Source organism: Protopterus annectens, chromosome 2.part0, assembly GCF_019279795.1.
Source record: "Protopterus annectens isolate FY-2018-M chromosome 2.part0, PAN1.0, whole genome shotgun sequence".
Classification (NCBI taxonomy): Eukaryota; Metazoa; Chordata; order Ceratodontiformes; family Protopteridae; genus Protopterus; species Protopterus annectens.
This window is the reverse complement of record NC_056728.1, coordinates 1,265,625,993-1,265,646,560: the sequence shown is the minus strand read 5'-3', so window position 1 is coordinate 1,265,646,560 and position 20,568 is coordinate 1,265,625,993. Positions and strand designations below refer to the sequence as shown.

The 20,568-nt window shown below is 42.0% G+C and overlaps 1 protein-coding gene across 1 annotated transcript in view; it reads right to left on the bottom strand.

The window, feature by feature from the left end:
- The window catches only part of LOC122793438 (RNA exonuclease 1 homolog), a 1,054,392-nt gene that overhangs the window by 980,678 nt on the left and 53,146 nt on the right, over positions 1-20,568 (bottom strand). Inside the window, exon 3 of the mRNA XM_044061436.1 lies at positions 11,949-13,399. Within this exon, the coding sequence (XP_043917371.1) occupies positions 11,949-13,399 (1,451 nt within the window). The remainder of the gene's footprint in view (positions 1-11,948; positions 13,400-20,568) is intronic.

Genomic DNA, 20,568 nt, shown 5'->3' with positions numbered 1-20,568 from the left:
ACTGAACTTTGAAACCTACTACAGATATTCTATAACCTATTCAATTACATTAATCACAGCAACAAGCACATTAAGTAGAAATGTCAGCAAAAATCATGTACTATAAAAGTCTGATGGTTCTGTAAATACTTCATCTGTGTAAATTAAAGTTATGTACTCAACATAACTATCATTCTGTGTTGTCCATATTAATTCTTCCTCAACGTATGGATAATGCATCTGACCCAGCCGGATTCAAAAAAAGTTTGGATCCGACTTTCGAGCTCCTCCCTCTACCTATAATTAGTCTATTCCCAATACCTCAGATAGAGTTTGCTGCTTTAAAGGTCTTGATGTACAACAGCAGAAGAGAAAAGAAATAAAACCAGGATTCAGACCTGAACTTCAAGTTCCAAAAGTCCATCAGGTCACTCCAGAAGATGACAGGAAGGGGGAAGAAGGGAGGGGAGTTGAGAAAGAATGAAAATGGACAACACAGATGCATAGTTATGGTGAGTATGTTGTTGTCCTTTTCATTCTTCCTCAACATATGGGACAGAGTCCCCAGCTACATAAAACTTGGGTGGCCCTCATGGAAGGACATAATGAAGAACTGCTGATCCAAAGCAGCTCTGCTTCTGGAAATTATGCCCAATTTGTAATGAGTAATAAAGGTATGAGCATTAGACCAGGTGGCTGCTGTACAAATATCAATGTAAGTTCTGACCATGGATTTGGTTGAATGAGCTTTAGGTGGTTTTGGTATAGAGAGACCTTGCTGGGTATATATCCAGAAAATGCACTGAACTGAAAGTTTGACTGCTGAGTCCTACACTAAGGCACTGTACGAGCACATCCACTCATGCATGAATCGTGCCATCCCAAATAGAACCAAGATGCTCTCCTCCAAAAAAAGGAAGCCAATCTGGTGGTCCCCTGCCATAAACAAACTTTACAACTAAAGAAAGAAACTGTTGCAGAAAAGAGGAAAATCCCACGATGCAAAAAATTCCCTTACCAGCCTCAGTAAGTAGCTGAGATCCCTTGTAAAATCCTCCAAAGCTAGTTACGAAAATAAAATTGCCACAGATTCCAAATACAACCACAAGCATTCTATAACTATGTCAAAAATCTAAATGGCAATGCTCAGATCTGCTCTGAGCTACAACAGAATGGCATTAAATATACTGATCCCAAGGATATTGCCAATATCCTGGCAGATCAATTCGGCGCCAACTTCACCCCCCTCTCACCCCCTAAATGGTCCATCTCAATACTAGAAGATTGCCAAATTCCAGTAACAACCACCACACAGGTCAAAAAACGCACTCTCCAAAGCTAAGAATACAGCATCCATGGGACCAGATGACATTCCGGGCTGTGTACTACATGAACTACAAAATGAACTGGCAGCTCACCTAAGTGTCATGTTTAATCATACCCTCACCTCAGGCTTCATGCCCACTGAGTGGTGCACAGCTACAGTTATCCCACTCCACAAGAGGGGCTCCACCTTGGATCCCAGGAACTACCACCCCAGTCTAATGAGCCTGATCTGCAAGACCATGGAACTTATAAACAAAGATATTGGCAACCTTCAAACACTGGACCCCACCCAGTTTGGGTTCATGAAGGGCCAATTTGTCTCTTGAACCTGATTGACTTCTTCAAATCAGTCTCCAGAGCCATGGATGAGGGTAAGGCAGTCCACACAGCCTATCTGGACCTCGCCAAGGCCTTTGACACCACCCCCCACTCTGAAATCATAGATAAACTTACTAAGTTGGGCATTAATCCCTATGTCACTCGATGGGTTGCCAACTGGCTTACTGACAGAACCCACACTGTAAAAGTAGCCGACTCCAAATCCAGCTACAGACAAGTGGAGTACCTCAGGGTTCAGTCCTGGGACCGCTCTTGTTTGGCATCTACTTCTCTGAAGTACAGGCCAACACTAAGGGACTCTGGCTAACAAAGTTCACAGATGACTGCGAACTGGGAGCCATTACTGAATCCACAAATGATGTGGATACTCTACAAAAGGGCCTTACAGAAACAGATGCTTGGTGCCAGAGCCATGGGCTCAAGCTCAATGCCAAGAAATGTATAGTTATCCCCTTTGGGGAAAAACATGTACCCGTGAATTACCACATAGGTGGCAGTACACTAAACACCGAAAGTGTGATAAGAGACTTAGGGACACAGGTGTACAGTGGTCTCAGCTTCAATAACCACATCGCCACAACAGTCAGGAAATCCTTCTATGTGGTACATCTCATCACTAAGGGCTTTTCATCCAGAAAAAAAGGAGGTCATTGTCCCACTGTACTCATCCCTCATTAGACCCATTATAGAATACAATGCCCCATTTGGTATGTACCTCTCTATACATCTGCAACAACTGGAAAGGCCGCGGAAATACCTCACTAAAAGAATCACAGGCCTAAAGCAGATTCCCTATGCTGACCGCCTTAAAAAACTCCAGCTATACTCTGTCGCATATTGTCTACTCAGGCGATCTCCGCTTAACATACAAGGCCATGTCAAACCCAGAGCTGTTGGACATGCTACACTTAAAGAAATCCCAATCCGTCAGAGCGACACGCTCCAGGGATAAAAACCTTGTCATCACAATAAAGAAAACATGCTAGAGGGATGGATTCCTGACCCAGAGACTCCCCCAGACTCTGGAATAGACTGCCCATACATGTTAAGCAGAGTGCCTCCTTTGCCCTCTTCAAAAGGAACCTTGACAATTGAATGGGAGAAAGGAAATTCACCCCGGGGAGCACGGCAGTCGCCCTGCTAGACAGGGGTCCAGGGAAGTAAATAGTGTGGGAAGAAATAGCCAGGGAATTGTTATGGCTAGGTTTGTATAGGCCCTAGGGCCGATAGCCTAGTACCAACCTATGAACAATTAGTTATTCATTTGGCTAATGTAATTTAGCCTAGTACCAACCTATGAACAATTAGTTATTAATTTGGCTAATGTAATTTTAGAAATTGGAGAACCCAGTCTACTAGCTGAAAAACAGACAGATGGCCCATTTTTCTGAAATCTTTGATCTGTGCAAATAGAAACTTAGTTGTCTATGCACATCTAAAATATTTTATTTGTTAACTGGGAAAGTCCAAGTTGGAACAAAGCCAATTTTCAGCAGAGGCCCGGGGAGAAGTGCTCTAGACACATTTTTTTTTAACGTGGGAGCAAACCGAAGCATTCAGAGGGAACCCACAAGAATGCAGGGAGGACATGCAGACTCCACACAGAAGACACCCAAGCCGAGAATCGATCCAGAGAACTCTTGCTGTGAAGTGACAATGCTACCACTTCACCACTGTGCCAGCCTTGTAGCATGTAGCATGCATTCTCCTTTCAAGAATTTTGGGAAGAAAGCGGGTAAATGAATGGTTTGATTTATACTTGATTCAGAAGCCACTTTTGGTAGGAAAGAAGGATTGTGGAAAATCTAGCACCCTGTTTAAAAACAGAAGCTAAAAACTCCAGCACAGAAGAAATAGGGACAGTAAAAGGATCATTTTTCATTGCCCAAATTGAGAATCTTTTCCATTCACTCTTGTAAATACTCTTAGTGGAATCTTTCTGTGAGGGCAAAAATATATCATGAACCAGGGAAGAAAGCCTGGGCTTTCTAGCTATTAATGGAACTGGGGACATTTAGCCTATTCAAAGTTCCACTTTTTGTGGTTAGTTTGACGGCTGGGATATTGGGATGTTTCATCTCGGAGGGATCTGTGACAAAAGGTCTGGACTGAGGTGCAGTGTCCATGCAGGATAATGAAGATGAGACGAAAGGAAAGGGAACCACATCTAGCAAGGCCAAAAGGGGGCAGGGAGAATAACCAAGCACTTCAGCCGACTGGCTTATGAAACGTTTGGAATCAGAGGTACTGGGGGATTGGTGTAAAGGACACTTGAAGGCCACACATGGACTAGAGCATCTCTCAGTGAAACTCCCTGAGGGGGGATCAGGGCAAAGTACCTGTTGCATTTGTTGTTGTGGGGAGAAGCAAAAAAAAATCATAGCAAGGTTAGCCCCAATGACAGAAAATTCTCTCCACTACTGACTGAAACCATTTGTGAAGCATCATAATGGACCTGCTGAGTTTGTCCGCTAGTACACTTGATTTCCTGGAATATGCTTTGACCCTAGAAAGCAATTGGAAGAGATCGCCCATTGCCACACTCATAGATTCTTGGCAGAGAGGGTAAAATTGAGTTCCCCCTTGTTTGTTGATATACCAGACCACAGATGTGTTGTTGGTTTGAATCGCAATGGTCACCAGAGACAGATCACTTTGAAATGCCTGCATTGTTAGGACTGCTCTTATCTCTAGGACACTGATGTGTGAATTCTCTTGGGGGGACCACATGCCTTCGACCATCCTTCCCAAAAATTGCCTCCCCACCCTAGTTGGAGGTGTCCATGGCCACTGAGACAAAACAAAGGGGTGACCTATGAAAATGTTATCCAAATGGCTCCAACAAAAAGTACAAGTGTCTTAAAGAGCATCTATTTATTTTTCTGTGATAGCACGCATCACGATCAACTGAGCACATCCATTCATCCTTGTGTAAAAAAAAAAAAAAAAAAAAAGGAGGTAGAATGGACTGAACTGTGACCATTCAAAACTTTTGATTTTTTCACATATTGGTTCAGATTATTGTCATTTTTGCACTAACACCACCCTCAAGTAAGTTCCAATTCCTCTGTAGTCTGGTGGGGCATCCTGGATGACTTTTGTCCAGCAGCTATTGAATTTCTTAAGCTGCAGCTTCTCTCAAACTAGGTGGGACATCGCAAAGGTTTCTCCTTTTGGAAGTGGAAACTTGGGGAAAAAGGTTTAACAATCTCTAGATATTATTTTTAGCACCCAAAGATCATTTGTTAGAGCAGCCCAGGCATCAGGGTGCAAGGACAAGTGTCCTTGACTGCCTTCAGAGGTGAGCAGTCAGGATCGCTGAAAAGGTCTATGGAAAGTAATTTCAGAAATCCTGATTTTGCAGGCCTCCACTGCTGTGAGGAAGGATTCTAAAATTTGAACTTCCTTCCTCTGCCTCTGAGAAAATTCTCTCTGCATGAATCCTGGAAAGATTCCTGGAATTTAAAAACCCACATTTTCTCAACTACTCTGACTCCTTGAAAAGGATTGTTGAGGGATAGAAAAGCAAATCCGTATGATAGGCAGGGTCTTTCCTTTCTGTTCACTGCAGGAAAGCATTTCTTTCACAGAAGGGCTAAACAATGATATTACATCAAAAGGAGCATTAATAAAAAGACCTGAAATGCTCCACAAAATCTCATAACTGCATCCAAGGATGTATCCTTATGGCAATGCCTGAACCGGCAGCCCATGAGGTACCTTCTGCTACATGAGAAATCAATTCATGTATGCAATGGAAATAAGAGCAGCCACCTGCGAGGATGATATTTTATAATCCTCTGCAGACAAGGACTCAGAGAGATTTTGAGAGTTCCTTGCTCAAATCCCTCTGCAGCCGTGTAAAGCGAAACAAATAGTTCAAGGACTTCAAGGCAAAGGTCACTGAAGCAAACATACACTTTCTAAATCTGTCCATCACCCTGGACTCTCTTGTAAGGAGAGTGGACAGAGGAACTCTGTTCTGCTAGCTCCTTCTTGGAGGCTGCCACCACAACCATTCCTTTCCTCTAGTGGTGTTTATCTTTTGCAGGAGCTAAAATCTTGTCTGGACAACATGCGAATGGTGCAGCAGAATCTGGTTCCTTCTATGCCCAGTGAGAGACTAGGTTGATAAGTTCATCAGCTAGGGGAGTCACCCAAGACATAGATGAGCCAACATCAAAAGCTTCCAGGAATACTGACTCCTCAGGAGAAGGATTATCTGAGGACCAGACACTTTTCTGCTTAAGGATCTCCATCCAAAATGTCTCCAAATGCGACATCATCAGGTAGTTTTAGATCAGTGTGTGTGATATACCTTTAAGAAGCTTTCCAGTGACTCAGCATATGCATACAATTACTCAGCACATGCGACCATTTTGAGTTGGCAACCAGAGTGTGAGCATGCAAGTAGGCAGTTAGGTAAAGTTTAATGTTCCTGCCATTCATCCTGATGTATTTGTACACAATAAACTACTTAAACGAACACCCAAGTCTCAGATTTGCCAGATATATGAGCTTACAGAAAAGCACACAAGTATGCTTACAAATGAGAATAGCTGTGGAAGGCACAATGATAAAACTCATTTTGATACCATGCAGCAAGTGGTTAAAGGAAACAGGCCCAAGTACATGGCAGCTACTGCAGGTCCTGTAACAGTCCCTGGGAGACCCTGAGTCTTTCCAGTAAATTCCAGAGCATACTTAGTGAAGCATAAGGGTGAATCAGTAAAGTCAAAATATGTGCCCCCCACCCAGCTTTATAGTCAACTGTTGTAACTGTAGTGGAAATCATGAACCCAAAAGAGAAAAGTGCTTAGCTTTAGGTCAGCAGTGTCATTCTTGCAATAAGTGGAATAATTTGCAAAGATTTTGTAAATAAAATAAGGTACATTCTTCTATTAAAAGAGGGCATTTTAAGAGGCAAGTTGATCAATTAGAAAGATGCGACCCTCCTTTTTATGTTGATGGTGTGTCTGTACTTGGTGAAACAGTCAATGCAGTAGATTTGTGGGCAACAAATGAGATCTTTTGTACTGTTTGGATTAATGACAGTTCTGTAGAGCTCCAGGTAAATATTGGCTCAAAGTGCAATGTTATGTCAGCAGAAACATTTGCTAGAATAAAAGCTGCAGAACAATTTGATATGACATTGTGCGCGAAGCTTGCTGCTTATGGTGGTGAACAGATTCAAACAGAGGGCTCAGTAGTGCTTTCATGTTACTCTGCTGGGAACAGCTATGACTTGCAATTTCTTGTAGTCAACAGACACATGCAGTCATTATTAGGCCTCAGAGACAGTTTGAAAATGGGACTGAGTGCATGACAACAGTTCAAATTTCACCCAAACTTTTTCTGAGTATGCTTATATTTTTGCAGACAAACTACCAGTTACCTACTCAGTCCAGTTGTCACACCAGCATGGAAAGTTCCAGTAGCTATGCAGAACAGAGTCAAACCAGAGCTAGACAGAATAGTGCAGCTATGAGTAATTTGTACAGTAGAAGAATCTACTGAATGGATATTGTTCCATGGTAGTAGCTCATAAGAAAAGCTCAGACGATATCAGAATATGTAATGATCCAAGAGAACTGAACAAAGCATTAAAAAGGTCTCATCATCCAATGTGCACAGTTGAAGAGGCTTCCCTCATGCCAAATGGCACTGTTTCTGTCTTAGATGCAGAGTTCATTTTGGCAAATTTTGCTTGACCAAAAATCTTCATTGTTGACCACATTCAGTATGCCATTTGGAAGATACAGATTTCTGAGAATACCATTTGGAATAAATTCTGCCAGTGAAGTCTTTCAGCGTGCAATGGAGCAAATTTTTTCGGGCTATCCATCTGCTATTATAGTAGATGACATTCTAGTAGGAGGTAATTTTGAAGTCGAACAAGACAGAAACCCAGGAACGTTCTGGAAAGAGCATGTGAAGTGAATCTTAAGCTGAATCCTCAGAAGTGCAAGTTCAGGCTATGAGAAGTTACTTATGTTGGTCACTTGTTTACCAGTTTAGGCTTACAACCAGATTCATCTAAGCAAACAGCAATTCAAGATTCCAGACAATGCCCAAGCCCTACATTTTCTTGGCATCATCTATCTAGGCAAGTTCATTCCAAATTTAAGCCAACTTTCCGCACCGCTCAGAGAGCTGACACGCAAAGATGAAATTTGATCATGGTCAGAACAGCACCAAAGAATATTTCATGCCCTGAAACAGAAAATTGCTAACCCTCCAACTCTCAGCTACTATGGTGCTCACAAACCAGTTACTCTTTCCTGTGATGCTTCTAAATTTGGTCTAGTTGCAGTCATTCTTCAAGAGGGTAGACTAGTAAGCCTATGCATCGAGAACTCTTACCCAAACCAAGATGCAGTATGCCCAGATTGAGAAAGAGCTCTTGGCACTTGTGTTTGCATGTTCAAAGTTCCATGATTTTATTTATGGTCAACCTATCCAGATAAAAACTGATCACCAAACTTTAGTTACTATTTTGAGAAAGCTTATGCATACAGCACCAACTAGACTGCAACATATGATGCTCAAATTGCAGAAGTACAATCTCAGTCTTGTTTACACAAAAGGCAAACTTCTTCATCTTATTGATACTTTATCCATATCACCCAGAAAAAACACAGAACAGCATAACAATGAGCAGCTTGATTTTGAAATCATGGAAGTGAGAAATGTTTCTTCCACCCATCTTGAGCTCAGAACTCACAGCTTCAGATCCAGTTCTCCAGAAGCTAAACCTCTATCAGTCCAGGATGGCCATCAAAGCAATCTTGTTTACCACAAGTGCAACCTTATTTTGCATACAGAGTTGAGATTTGGTCAGACAATGGTATCATCATGAAAGGTTCTAAGGTGATTGCTCCAAAATACTTGCAACAAGAGTATATTAAGATCTTACACTGTGGCCACCCAGGAACTCATTCTACCAAAAGAAGGGTGAGAGGTGTAGTATTTTGGGCTTTTATGTCAAGAGATATTGAGAAAAGTACTTTCATCTTGTTCGGTATGTAATAGTACAAAGCCGCATCAACAAAAAGAACCACTTCAGTTAAGCCAGATTCCTGAACTACCTTGATCGACAGTAGCCACAGATATCTTTGAATGGAATGGTCAACATTATTTGGTGATAGTAGACTCTTATTCAAATTGGTTTGAGACTGACCTATTTCCCAACCAAAATTCCAATACTGTCATTACTAAGCTGTAGTGACATTTTTCTGTCCATGGCAGTCTGTAGAGAGTCATTTCTGACAATGGTGCACAGTTTACAAGTCAGCAGTTCAAGAGATTTGCAGAAACATGGGACTTGTTCATATCACGAGTAGTCCTGAATGCCCTCAGTCAAACGGCTTGGCTGAGCATGCAGTTCACAGTACAAAACAGCTGGTAGAGAAATCCTGACATGACAATACTGATGTTTTTCTCAACTTGTTAAATCTCAGAAACATTCCTCACGATAATCATCTTTGTTCACCTGCTCACAGACTTATGTTGAGACAAACCAGAACCACATTACCAATCAGCAGTAATTTATTGGTTCCATGTGCTAACAACAACAAAGCAGTAAAAGCCCAACTGTTGAAGAAGCATTTGTCCCAGAAGTATTACTATGATAAAAGCAGCAAACCACTCAGTTCATTGGAAAAAGGGAAGATGCAGACATCAAAAGGTTTTGATCGCATCAGATTTGTGAATAGTTTGTGTCAAGAGCCAAGATCTTACATTGTGGAATCACAGGGAATGAAATGCAGACAAAATCAGAAGCATTTGTTACCAGTCTCCGAACCAGTGTTACAGCATCTTGCCTGTGACAAAAACACTAGTTCTCAGAGTGACTTGTCCAATGTTCCAGTTCCAGAGTTCTATAATCCCCCATTCCTGAGTAAATCCCTGAAACTTCTCAAGCAGAACATTCCCCAGTGACTATCCCTGTTGCTGAACTCAGCCTTATTATGTCACAAAACCAGGTCGTATCTCGCAACCCACTTCCAGATACATGGCAACCTGGACAGGACTGTTTTTCTTTATTAGTGTATGTATAATTGCACGCCTATTCAAATGCTGTTGTTTATATGAGACAGCTCAGTAAAGCGGGAGGATGTACATCAGTGTGTGTGATATACCTTTAAGAAGCAGAAGCATTCCAGTGAGTCAGCACATGCATGTAAGTACTGAGCACGCACAAGCAAAAGTGCCATTTTGAGTGGGCAGCCAGAGTTTGAGAACGCAAGTACGTAGTCCGTCAGTTTAAGTTTAATGTTCCTGCCATTCATCCTGATGTATTTGTATACAATAAACAACTTAAACGAACACCCAAGCCTCAACGTCTTCTTAATGCATATACGAAGAGTGACGGTAGTGATCTGGTGGACCCTTCCCCTTTGAAGTCAGTATCCTCGGTGAGATATTCCAAGTGGAAATCTTTATGCCTCCTTTTACATCTTCTCTCAGTGAAACTCCTCAGCAGGATACTCTTGGGAGGTGTCCAAAGAGATGGGTAGTTCCTCTATGGGAATTGTCTGGATGCTAGTTGGTACTGGTTGTCCTTGTGGAGTAGGTCTGATGGGATCAGAGCTCGGAACCATAGAGGGAAAATTGTAGGATCCAAAGGCATATGAGAGATGATCTCCTGCATGACAGAACAACCTCTCCACAACCTCAAAGGCCAATGGACCAGGAGAAGCCATGGCCGGTCACACCTGGGCAAGTAAACCATGAATTTGTCCAAATACATGCCTCAAGAAGGGAGCTGGACCCAAGCAATCTAGAGCAGAGGCTCTGACGGGGAAGGAAGGCTCTGACATCAAAGTAGATACTGGCCCCACAGATCAGACATGTACACTTAGAGACTTATCCTGATCTAAGGGAACAGGAGAAGAACTAATGAGGGGAACCCATCGGGATCAAAAATATTATTCTCTTCGGCTATGATACTTATACTCTCGGAACTCTTGGATCCTGAGACTCCGAAACTGAAGGACAAGTCAGAAGAGGTCTGTATGCAACTGCATGGGAGGTGGAAGAAGGCTCATGGATCTAATGAGAGACTGAAATGGTACAACCTCCATCTGGATCAGAGCTCTAAGGAACTTTCTCATCATCTTATCCACTTCACTTCAGCTTTAGAAGGACTCCTGGTGGACCGGACAGATGAGGTAGTAGACCAAGGTCTGGAGAGTTTCCTCGGAGTTTGTATGAGGGGAGAATGGAGCAGTGGAGAAATGGGGTCAACAACAAACTTGGGTGAGTGAGTACTCAGAGTATGAGCCATACCAAAAGTTGGAGCTGATGGCTTTGGATTCACAGGTTAAAGAGTAGGACTGCCTGAAATAACTATCGGATCTGAAGACTTGGGATCCAAAGTTTTTCTCTTCATCAGACCTGATCTCCGTATTTTTGTGGAGGCTCCAAGGACAAAGTAGTCTTTGGTGACTTTGAAGGAAATCACTTTCCATGCTCTGATGGAGCCTTGGATGATTTGCTGGGGGGTTGATCCCCAGAGGAGGTAATAACCCCTTTGAGAACTAACTTATTCCTCCCATCTGCAATAGCCCTTGAGTTAAAAGTAGCACAAATGCTACAGTTCTTACCCAGATGTGTTGCCCCTTAACAATAAATGCACTTACTGTGGGCATCTGAATTTGGAATTTTATGCACACAGGAAGTGTATTTTTAAACCCTGTAGGCTTTTCAGCCATAGTACTTTAACAACAATGAAGAAAACAATAGATATGAAATGTATATTTTTGTAACGGACTAGAATAAGAGTACAGTAAAAGACTACCAACAATGGCAGTAAAGAATACCCTGTCAAACTGGGTAAGAAAGAGACAGAAAGAGATAAGAAAGGATAGTAATAGTATGCAAGAAATCACCTTACTGAGGCAGATAAGAAAAACGGAAAAACTGAGAGGAATATAATAAAGTAATTGAGAAAAAGGTTGAAAAAAAGAGGTTTTGCAGGAAAACAAACCAGAAAAGGCTTGAAATACACTCAGAGGATCCACATCCATGTGAGATGGCGGCAAATGGGATCTGAGGTACTGAGGATGGGCGAAGGCAAAATGAGTAGACGGAAGAGCTCAAGAGTTGGATCTGAAGTCTGTGGAATCTGGCAGAGTCTGATCTGAGGTCAGATCCGTAACCCATATATTGAGGAAGAATGAAATCATCAGATCAGCTAATTACATGGTTAATGGATTATGGTCACAAGATTGCTACAGATGCTGCACAATAAACAGTTTTGTATTGTTATAATGCATCTGCTGAGAGAGAAAGTTTCATACCTGTACTGTACCTTTATTTTGTTGCTGTTTATTACTTCTGTTAAATTCATTAAAAATTCTAAGGCACTCCTCCATTGGATCCGAATCAGACAGCTCTGCATCTTCCTCACTACTTTCGGATTCAGAGGAGTCATCCAACACAATAATTTCAGTAACTTTGCTTCCTGCATCTGAATGATCTTTTTTACTATGGTCCTTTGCTGTCTTACCCAAGTCAGGCTGTATTTTCTGAATTCTTTCAATTTTTGGCTGATGCAGATTAGATCCTTTGGTATTAGGTGCTTCTTTTCTTGAGGCTGCAGTATCTGTATAGGTCTGGCTGAACTTTTTAGTTGCATTATATTGTTTATCAGCAATCTCTTTCATTTCTTTCACTACCACTTGCTCAGGTTTAACAGACTTATAGGACACGGGAATTAGTGATGGTTCTGTAAAACCTTTTAAGTGCAGTGCAACTCGGTTATTTTGACTACAGTGTTCACGTGACAAACCACTTGTGACTCTCCCTTCAGAAATGTGTGCCTCCTGTGCTTGTTTTTGCAAAGCTGGTATTCTCAAACATTCCTCACTGTTCACTTTCAAACTGGCTAAGGAATCATGAGAAATATCCACGGTCAATGAACTGCTGCCTGTGCTTTTATCTGTGGCAGCTCCAAGTTCTGCTTTCAGACTTGCATTTGAACAGTCTTGAATAATAGGACTCTTTGACGGAGAACTTCTATAGGGTGCAGATAGCTGTTTGTATTCACCTGTATCCTTCAAACAACTATCTGGAGCATCAGTCTCATGCAGAGCCTTCTTTTCTGGTACTTCTGAACTAGCTCCTTTTTTGTACATATCACAGGCTCGCTTTCGATACTTTCTGCGAGTATCTTCTAAAGGTGGGGCATCAATGACAAGAACATCTTCGTCTGAATCATGGAACTCGTTAGCAGAATTACCTGTCATTTTTGTTTTGCAAGAAGATACATGCTCATTTTCATTAATGCACTCAGCTGTGTTCTTGCACACTTGCTTCTCAGTTTCATTTTGAGTTTCTGCATTCAATAACTCTGCTGAATAATTCAGCAGTGGATCATATTCAAGGTCAGTTAGTGGCATACTGTGCTCGAGAATATATTTTGCACCAGACAGTGAAGAACGAGTCATACTATTGGAATCAGATGACAATTCTGGTAAATTTTCTTCAAAACCTGTATCTTGCCCTGAAACAACCTGTTCAGTTTTTTCAGTGATCACTGCAGTACTTGGGTTATTCTGCAGTAAAATACGGTAATCAGAAAGTTTCTTTTGGTTTTGTTTTACTTCAGTTTTCACAGCTTCTATTGCTCGGGTAATTCTCTCAAGCTCTTTTATGTTCGGGCCAAACTCCACAGAGGATAAAGCACAAATAGACTGTGCTGAATTTTCCATTACTGGGGATCCACATCTTTTAGGATCATCCACCTGACCTACAAAAAATACATATACAAGTAAATATATGTATGTAATACATACATCATAGTTTAGTAACAAATGAAAATGTCTCATTCCCATTTCAATATACCCTACTGTGCTATACACTACGTTCAAGAAGGACCCTTGTGAGTCCAAATAGATATCCTCTTGGTTATGTACCTGGCATGAAAAGTTCTTGTGAGCCTCAATTCCAAACAATTTACCTTCTTTTGATATCTGTGGAAATATGCTCTCTTACAGTCTCAACTCTTTCCCTAAATGTACCAAAAGACCTTCCCGAAAATGGAAGCAGTACCTCAAAACCTACTACACCATGACCGTTCTTTGTAGAGTTTCCTTATAAATAACCAGGCTTGGATATAAAAAAATCCAGACTCATAACTGTACTCAAACCATGTAAAGAAGCAAAAATGGATATACTATCCCAAGAAATATGATACACAATTCCAAACTGTAAAACTGCCATAGCCGTTCTATGACATAAGAATAAAGTCAAAACTGAAACCCATTGGTGACTCAGGTGGTAGACAGAACAGAACCGAGTGCCCATCACTGATCTGCATATCATAGGAGCATACATCTCATCTGTCTCTGATTTTGACTTAAATTTTAGTTCTATACGAGACAGGGTATAGGATCATAGGTTCCTAGGCTAATGGCCCTGGGGCCCTTACAAGACTAGCCAAGTCCTACCCTTATTTCCATGATTTGCACCTATTACCCCTGTCCAAGAGGGATACAGGTGGAACCCTGGGGTGAATTTACTGTTACCCATCCAACCGTCTAGATTGCGTTTGAAGAGGGCCAATGAGGTATTCTGTTTGATATGAAGTGGGAATTTGTTCCAAAGATGTGGTAACCTCTGGGAGACAAATCTGTCCCTCCAGCAGGTTCTATTAAATGTCACATACCAGGTTAAGGTCTTTAGAGTCAGTAACCCATGTACTATTTGACTTGCAGATATGCAGCACTTCCAATAAAGCAGGGTCAAAGATTGCCTTACAAGCAAGGCAGAGATCACCTCTGAGTAGTCTGTATGAAACAGAATAAATTAACAGTGATTTCAGACGATCCACTTAGGACAGATGCTAAAGACCTTGAATTTTCCTTGTGAGGAACCTTTGTGGTCACTCCAATTGCTGCAGATGCTTGGAAAGGTACATACTAAAAGGGGCATTGTATTCAATTATTGGACCAATGAGGGAAGAGCACAGGGAGATCATAACTTTTTCTGGAGGCAATGCCCTTACTTATGAGATAAGCAATGCAGAATGCCCTTCTTACCACCTGTGGAGATCAAAGGTAAGGTCGCTGTCAAGCTGTGTGCCCAGGTCTCTCACCACTGAGTGAGAATTTAGGGTGTTATTATTGATGTGTCAGTTAGCAGGAATACTGCTCTTACTGAATGGGATAATACATTTTTTGCATTGAGTTTAAGGCCATAACTTTGACACTAGTCATTTGTATAAGACCTTCTTGTAGGATGCTCACATCATTTGGAGATTTTATGACTGCTCCCAGTTTACAGTCATCAGCAAGCTTTGTCAGTCACAGACCTTTAGCTTTAGCTTGTATTTCAGAGAAATAGATTTCAAAGAGTAGAGGTCCCAGGACTGAACCCTGTGGGAACGCCACTGGTTACAGGTCTACTGTTGGATGTGGATTCCCCTGTTTTGACTATACAGGTTATATCAGAGAGCCAATTAATGACCCATCTAAAGATACCAGGGTTGATACCTAACTGGGTGAGTTTGGCAGTGAGTATGGAATTGTGCCAAAAGCCTTGGCCAAGTCTAAGTGGGCTGTATGCAGATTTCCCCTCGTATAGGGCCTTGGCAACTGTCCCAAAGTCCACCAGGGCATGATCTCCCTTTGACAAATCCAAACTGAGTAAGGTCAAGTGTTTGGAGATTACCTATAATTTCAAGGTCCATGATGTTTCGCTCCATGGCCTTGCAGATAAGGCTAGTCAGGCTAATAGGAGTTCCTGCATCAGTGGAAGCATCACCTTTGTGCAAGGGGATAACGGTGGCCATTTTCCATTCAGCTGGGATGAAGCCAGTGCTTAGTCTAGGATTGAAAAAAGTACCCAGTGGTGTTGCTAATTCTTGTTGGAGCCCATGTAGGACACAGCCTGGGATGTTATCAGGTCCCATAGATGCCATGTTTTTGGCCTTAGAGAGGGTGTTTTATGACCTGCTCTTTAGAGATACAAGGTAGAGGACAGATGGTAGGGATGTCAAGGGGTATGTGTGGTGGGGACAGGGGAGTGAAGTTTTCACAGAACATGTTGGTTAGCAGGTTAACTATGCCCAAAGGCAGTTCGGCACAAATCTAGGCCTTTCCTTTTTAGGCTCCAGATGTAACTAAAGAATGCCCTATGGCTGTCCTTAGTCGAGAAAGCTAATTTGGATTTGTAGTTTGCTTTGGAGGACTCACAAGAGTCTTATTTGCTTGTTTAAGTTGAGGAGGGAGTGTTTCCAGTTTAGGGCTTGCTCCCTCTTATTCTTAGATAGCAATTTCTTCCTGTTATTGTAAAGCCTAAAAGTAGCTGCCCACCAGGCAGGTTTGCTCTTCCTTGAAGAGCTTGTTTTGGACCAATCAGGTACGGCAGAGTCAATGCAGTTATACAGGTGTTTGTATAAAGCATTGGTGTAGAACTTGGCATAACTGCCACTTCCATCTGAGGGGGTAGGTGCAGTGAAGCTATTTATACCATCCTGTAAGAAGTTGTAATTTGCTTTGGAGAAGTTTTCTAGTTTAGCTGCCGGGGGGGGGGGGGGTGACAGGTGTGATAGTTACTTTGAAGGAGACTGATTCGTGGTTAGATCTAACTGGGGAAGACCTCACAGTCGGGGTGATACAGTGGTCCCCACATTGGTAAACACCAGATCCAGGATGCTGGCACCCCTTGTGGGGGTGTCAACTAGCTGGCCCAGGTCACTGGAGTTAACGAAGTTGAGGAACCTTTGGGCAAGTGAGTTTGAGCACGAGTAATTTACCCAGTCAATGGATGGGTAGATAAGTCACCCAAAACCATGATGTTTGAATGTATCTTGATAGACTCTAGTAGATCCAAATATGTAAATGATGTATAATTGCCAAATCCTCAGAACTGAATTGCACAAGGAAAACTGGAGCAGCAAATAAGCAGCAAAAGAAAGATGGTACGTATACATCGAGAAAGAAGGAAAAAGAAGACCCTTAGCCAGAGGAAGAAAAACCTGTTGCAAAACCCAAAGCATGTCCTCAAAACTGGGTTTCGATTCCTTTTCAACACCAATCACCCAGAGTCAATTGTAGGGTGAGAAGATAAGGGTGAATTAAAGACACCTTATCTTGTGTGAGCAGATCCAGCCTGTGGAGTAACTTGTGATGACTGCCCCTGGCCAGATGAAAAACTGAAAACTAATGCTGTCTGGGCCAAAAGGGAGTCACCAATAAGATTTTGGGCCTGTCCCACATGATCTTGTGTAGGACCTCTAGCAAAAGAGAAAGAGGGGGAAATGCATATAGGAACATCCCTCTCCAAGTAAAAGACATGGCGTCCACTTTCCAAGTCAGATGACTTGGCACTCTGGACCACCACTGAGGAAGCTGTCTATTATGAGGGGAGGCAAAAATTTACCCGATCAGTACCCCACTGATGGACAATGTCCAGGAACACCTCTCTGTGAACCATCTACTCATGAGGCTCTGTCCTGAATCTGCTCAGACCTTCTGCCACATCATTGTTTTCTGAGGGAATATAAACCACCTGAAAAAAATCAATTAATGGTGTACAGCAAAATCCCATGCTATAAGGCCTAGTCTGCAAAAACAGTAAAACTTAGTTCCACCCCTTGTTTATGTACCACATGAGAGGTATTTGCCTGTAAAAAAACATTGAGTGGTCCTGGAGTCCAAAGGTAATGCAGAGACAAGAGCCAAGATAACAGCTGTCATTTCCTTGATGATGATATGCTCCTTCACATCCAGTGGAGACCAGACCCTCTTGAACCTGATGTCCTTGTAACAACCCCCCCCCCAGGCCAGGTCAGAAGGATCTGTAAAACAGCTACTGACTAGGGGAAGGTACACTGAAGGGCTGGATTCTGAGAAAATTCTCTCTCGTGCCTGTCTTGCCTTCCCCAAGGAAAGTCTGGCAAAAGTAACTTTTGGAATAGTTGATACAATGAACCCTGAAGCTCTCCGAAACTATTGCCAAAATCTCTTGCAAAGGAGGTAGGGACTGAAAGATAAGTCAATGAGTGGACCTTGGGAGATGAAAGAAAAGTCATTATAGTAAGGATATGAATCCATTACCCCACAAAAATCTGGTGCTGAAGAATCATCCAAACTGACTTTTAGATTTAGAGTAAAGCCCACAATGAAGAAGTAACATAGTGAATTGTAGATCCTACAGAGGCTGCTGCAGAGGGGGCCTGAATGGAAAGTTATTCAGTTAGGGAAAAATGTGACCACCATCCAGTCTGCAAAAGATTTTGACCAAGACCAGACATTTGGTAAAAACCCTTGGCCAAAAGGCAAAGTAAAGAACTGATAATGTAAGAAAAAAAACAGAGAATCATAAATACTGAAGAGATTGTATAGAAATATGTAGCTATGCATCCTTCAGGTCCAGAGGTACCAGAAAGGCCTGAGGAAGAAGCAGAGGAAACAAGGACTGGACAGCATTTTGAAAGAAGGAACTTTCAGAGAGAGAAAGGAGAGGTCTAGAATGGGTCCACAAAGAACCCTTCTTACTCGAAACCAAAAACATCTTGGAGTAAAAGCCTGTGCCCCTCTTGCAAGGGGACACTGGTTGAACAGTACCTTCAACCAAGAGGTCTTCAGGAAGAAAAGGAACATGATGCAACTGGCAAGGAGGGGGATTGAGGAATCTTTTGAAAAGGGAGGAATAGACTTCCACACCAAAAAATAATTATTGGGAATGACTGACAGAACACAAGAGTCTGTGGTGCCAAATGGTAAAAGGGGAAGAGGAAAATGATTGTCAAATAGAAACTGACTTATCTGGGAAGGAAGATGTCTGACCCCTGGAATCTTGACCACATTTCTCAAAAAAAAAAAAAACTCTTTTAGTAGGCTATTTGTCTGTTAAAGGCGGTTTATTATGTTTACACACAAAAAGTGCCTTAGATAGGTAATCCCTCTGATAATTAGAAACAGGTGAGAGAAAAATTTAACATCGTGCGTGACTTTCCCTTTATCTTGCAGAGCTTTAAAAAGATCAGAACTAAACAGATTTTGGGTGTCTATAGCAGAATCCAGTAATTTCACCTTCACACCCTCAGGTAGAGATTGCAACTTAATCCAAGAAAACCTCCTAATGACAGACCCTGACACAGATGCCCTAGAGGGAGCATTAGCAGCATCATAACTGCATTTGATGGCATGACAAGCCACTTGAGGAGGAGAACCCAGCAAGGCACGGGCTAAAGTCTTAGAGTCAGGCATGTCAGCAAACACACCCTCCCAGTTTAGCAAGAAAAGCAAGCATGTACCTAGTCATGTGCATCTAGTAATTGATGGCCATGAAAGCCAAGGTAGCAGACGTATACTCCTTGGTATACACCTTCTTACCATACTTATCTGTAGCTCTACTATCCTTCTCTGAGGCAATAGCTTGGAAAAGCAAGCAGTTTAGTAGGTTTGTCAGTAGAGAGGGTTATCACAGAAGGGTCTAAGGATGGAGCCTTGTACAAAAACTTTGAAGCCTCAGAAACCTTATAGAACTTGTTTGTTTTTTTAGGATCAGGGGCTGAGACTCAAGGGCTTGGGAAGCAGACAAAAGTGAGCGCAAAAGCTTCCAAAGCAGGAGGAACTGCAGAGGGTCTAGAAGAATTAATCTGTAAAATATCATATCAATGCTTCTGATCAGACATTATCAGGGAACTTTCCTCAATGAAAATGTTCCATTATTTTAATGAGTGATCACAAAAGAAAGCTCCTCAACCAGAGGGACAAGGGAGAGTATCCTCTTCATCAGACCACAAAGTCAAAGGTGAGTGAATCTAGGAGAAATAAGCCAAAGATTATTCTCAAGAATCGAAATCCTCATTCATGGAGGAATCAGAATCTCTTGGTTTTTCAGAGGGAGTAGAAGGGAAATCAACAAGAGATGGTAGTAACAAACCCTGCAGAGATTTTAAAGACATAATGGCTTTTAAAAGACCTCGAGTGAAGTCTTGCCACTCTTTATGGAGGTCTCCAGCAGCAAAAGTCACATTCCTAGTCTTCTATTTTTTTTTTTTGTTTTGTTTTTTAAACACATTGGAGTTTCTGAAGCCTGCTGTACTTCTATAAGTGAAACAGGAATTTCCTCCCTAACAACTATCTACTGAATCCCCCTAGGCCCTTCGGATTTGATACGTGGCAGTTCTCCCTTCTCATCCATAGAGTAAATCTGCTCAGCCTCAGTGGACATGCAAATCGCATGCTCCTTGCTGGACTCCAATGGGGTTGAGGAAGAGGGAACAAGCATCAGAAATGGACAGTCCTCAGGCTCCTCCTCTGACCCTTCAGAGATGTTCAGCAGAGGTTGGATAACAATATCGCAAAGTGCAGTCATGTAAGAGCATAACAGTAGATGTCTCATTTCTCATTGTTGCAGTATTCTTTATTTGATGGACATCCTATTGAGGACAGCTGAACATCTGGCCAGCATACCAAAGCCTTTATGCCTTCCAGACACAGTACGGCAGACATATGTCCTATATACAAGGTGTAAGGTACATGTGTGACACAAATGCCCAATTCTCAGAACTGATGTGCCATAGACAAACCAAGGAAACCTCAAAGAAAGGCAACAAGTACATCAAGAAAAAGGATGCAAGGAAGATCCCTTGGAAAGTAAGAGGGCAGGAGGAAGGGACAGAATACTGCAGCAGTGAAAATTAGGACATCTACCATTATGGTAAGATCTCACACAACTGTACTATGTTCTTACTCTCCACTGTTGAAATATCCTTTACTTTTGGGACAGTACAAAAGCTACTGGAAAGTATGGGAGGAGGAAAGCACAGAACAGCCCTCCACAAACTCATGAAGGATAGTCCCTGGAAAAACCCACCCTGTTCCTGGAAATGACATCCAACTTGTAATGTTCAGTAAAAGTGTGAACAGAAGACCAAGTAGCAGCTTGTAAGATAGATCTACT